This window comes from Oxyura jamaicensis, chromosome 3 (genome assembly GCF_011077185.1).
Source record: "Oxyura jamaicensis isolate SHBP4307 breed ruddy duck chromosome 3, BPBGC_Ojam_1.0, whole genome shotgun sequence".
NCBI classification, from domain to species: domain Eukaryota; kingdom Metazoa; phylum Chordata; class Aves; order Anseriformes; family Anatidae; genus Oxyura; species Oxyura jamaicensis.
In genome coordinates, this window is record NC_048895.1 from 102682406 (window position 1) to 102686074 (window position 3669).

Here is a 3669-nt window from a genome sequence, read left to right on the forward strand (position 1 = left end):
GTTTCATCTCTGGAAAACTTGATTCCAAGTTTCTTTTGTTTAAAATTCAGGCTTCAGATAAACTTTAGCTTTTCTCAGTAAAAGGTTTTACATTCAGCAAAACAAAACAACACCTGATTAGTAGGGTTCACAGTACACAGGGGACGTGATCTGTGTGACTTAAGGAAACTCTTGGGTGGGTGTCAGCAATTGGAGAATCTGCTACTATTTCATCTTCCTTGAAGATGCGGTGTCATGGTCCTCAGGAGACAGCTTTGTATTGTCCTAATTCTTTAGCTGACTGAGATTGAGGAATGGTTTATTCTGTGTGCTGGGAAGCCATCTCAATTATTTATACCCCAGAATGGCACCAGCTAAAGAAGTCTTGGAAAGTTGTTATGCATGAAAACACTCATTTAATTGTCAGCTAGCAAAGAGGAGAATTTCATATTGCAGCTAAATTGGCAATAATGTTGTATAAACACACATAGATTAATGTAAGACCCCAAACGCTTGAGATCTGTTGAAGCTTGATCCATTCTTTTATCTTTCACTGACTGTTAAGAGAGGGAAGCAGAAGCAACTTAACAGAGGCATGATATGGGCTGCCAGGCGTTCCAGAATGAACTGAAATGATTGAGCAGTGGTACTGCATTAAGAGGTGTTACTTTTAAACAACCGAATAAGACAATTGGAAAAAAATATATCTGTAGTTGAATAACAAAGGTCACTGATATTTGTTTTGGTTGTAATTCCTTTTTGAGATTAACTTGAAAACTGTCTGAACTCTTGCAGATCGGTCATATTGATGGAGACCCCAGTCGGAAAGGAGCTTTCCCTGTCTCATTTGTGCACTTTATTGTTGACTAAATGGCTACTGATAAGTGGAGACATTTCTCATTTCCAGCGGTCACAGAAATAAGTTCTGCTCTATTTCATTTCATCTACCTATCTGCAGACACCTTGCCAGAGCACTGCCCAAGTCTTAGGTACTGTAGCTTACTTTTTTATTGCCATTGTTCTGATTTTGGGACTTCTAGAACTTTTTTCTATGTGAAAACTTCTCATGAGCAGTTTACAAAAAAATCAGAAAAAACCTCTTCCTGTATTTTTTTAAGGTGAACTGAAAAGCTTTAACAATCAAAATCCATATGTGTGTGTCAACATCACAACATAATGAATTTTCTTTTCAAAACGTTTGCTGTAATTCATTCTCTGTTTTGTAACATGACAATACCACAGTTCAGTGTTGCTTCCCCAGTCAAAAGAAATTGTGTGCATCTGTAACAGGGCAGTGAATTTATCCAATTTGTAATACCGTTGTAAGGATTCAGAACCAAAACGTGCAAGCTGCTGCATAGTTCTCAGCTGGACTCATTCAGCATCTTGCCATACTGGCTGTCATCCAGGATGTCAACTATTGCAGAAGAAACTATTTTAACTAGGTGTCTTTGGCCAGGTAAAAGTGAAAAAGTATTTCAGTTTATCACAGGAAACTTCTTTCTTTCAGAATGGATGTAGATATTTGCTTCAAGTTATCTGAAATCTGTGTTAGTCGTTGAACTTTCTAGTTCTGATTTTGTGAGCTTGAGACTGTTTCATTTTCCTAGGCTGCACGTGTGTGGAACCTGTTTTTTGAATGTTCTTTATGTATGTTACATCCATTTTGGTCATTTAATGTGACTACTGCTGGTTATCGATGGCAATATTACCGAGTTAACTACATTAACTCAAGGATATGAAAACTGCACTTCCTGAAATGTACTTAATCATGATGATGGATTGCAGAGCATTTCTTACACTTGTATCATTATAGTGTTTAGATTTTTTTTTTAATCTTGAAATTTCTTAATCATCCAGCAATGTGTTTGCACAGGACACATTTGGTGGAAGTCTTAGGTAACTATCCTTGGTCAATAAGGTCTCTGACACCTCACAAGTACACTACGTTATGTTCTGTTTTATAAAAATTTGTGTGCCACTACCTTGCAAACAATGATGGTTTGCTAACTCACTCTGTATTTATATAATATACCCACATCTATGGTAGCTACACTGTTGTTAAATTTGTTTTACTAATTTGTGAACAAAGGCTAGGCTATTGGTAACTCCCAGGTGGTTGATGGAAAACACCGCTACACATGGGACATCATTTTGATGTTGGCACATTGAGAGATTGTACCAGGTTTTGCTTAAACATCCGATGGCATAGGATAAGAGAAATCTGTGCCTAGGTCAAATTGGCTTTGATCACCTTTTGTGAATATTCCATCTCTAGATTTATCAAGAGAACTTTGAAGCTCTGACAAATGATGTTTAAATTGGCCGCTTCGTATTTAACAGGATGGAAAATAGGCCACTGCATAGTCTTATTTGGAGAAAAATCATGTTGCGTTAATGCTGGAAGAGCAACACTGATCTTCCTTGTATCACCTTTCCTGAATGGTACAGTTGGTTGATAGCCTCTCAAACGTGTGGGTACAGCCAGGTATATACTGACCTTTCGTTTTCTAGATGCTGTTGCTGCAGTATAAATGGGGAACAAACTGGAATGTTTCAAGATATTTTTGTTGCAAGTTGAAGCAAATTAGTCTGTATTTTCAAAGTTCCCAGTAAGATGATAGAGTAATAGTTTAGCACTACAGGTTTATTCACTTACTGATACGTTCAGTTTGCAACACTATTTTGTATGTTTCTATCCCTGATAGAGTCTAGAGAGTAAATGGGCATATTATTTTGCACAGATCTCCTAATGTACAGTATTTTTAACACAGAATCTTATAGTGTATGTAACAACTCGTAAAGTTGAACAATGATGCAAATTTTCCTTAGGCTCTGCTAGAAGAGGAACACACTTTAAAATGTCACAATCCTGTTCACTAGTCACTTAGAAAACATTTAGACTTCAGTGTAATGGCACTACCAGTGCAGACTGTTAAAATGTTGAGGACCAATAAAGAGCAGCTAAGCAAAATTTATCCCAAGATTTTCAACCTTTCTCAAAGTTTGCTTGTCCTCTGGCAGAGGAAAAGAAATTCTAGAGCCTGTAGATATCTATTTATAATATAAAACTAAGAATTTTAAGTCCAAACCTTTGGCGTATTTCATACAACTTTTAAAATCTGATCAAAATAATGATTCAAAAAATTGTTAATAGACAGACTATTAGGTTGCTGTGTTAACTGTTTAAAAAGGAGCAAATTACATTTAAAAATGCAGCTTAGAATGCTATGAGATGTATAATATTCAATTCAGTTGTTTTTATTTTGTTTAGTTGCAGAGCAACTGTATATATTGTATAACCGAAAATCAACTCTTATTTTCAATGTCCTGGATGCAGTGATTTATAATTAGAGCATGATTAATAAATTTTACTCTTGTTAACCAGTCAAATGTCTGGAAAAATAAAACTACTTTTAAAATCACTTGGGCTACTTCTCTTATGTCACTCTCCCTTGCTTTTCACGATGTAAAATGAGAAATACAAGCAGTAAATGGGGAAAAAAAAAGTACATCTTGGGCATTCTCAGTGGAATGTAAAAACTACCTGGGCAGCACACCTTACATTAAATTAGGTGTGTAAAGCACAAATGACTACTTAGTGCTACTTTTCTCTCGCTGTTTTGTTCTAAGATCTATGCTAAGCAGAACTGAATTTTATATTAACAAATGGGTTTTAAGACAAAAAGA

At 35.8% G+C, this 3669-nt stretch overlaps 1 protein-coding gene across 5 annotated transcripts in view; it reads left to right on the plus strand.

Moving 5' to 3' along the window:
• Positions 1–3404, plus strand: part of ASAP2 (ArfGAP with SH3 domain, ankyrin repeat and PH domain 2) — an 88615-nt gene extending 85211 nt beyond the window's left edge. For all 5 annotated transcript variants that reach the window (XM_035322723.1, XM_035322724.1, XM_035322720.1 and 2 more), the window contains one exon: positions 775–3404. In XM_035322723.1, coding sequence (XP_035178614.1) covers positions 775–849 — 75 coding nt within the window. In that variant the 3' untranslated portion in view covers positions 850–3404. The remainder of the gene's footprint in view (positions 1–774) is intronic.
• The last annotated feature ends 265 nt before the right edge of the window (positions 3405–3669 follow it).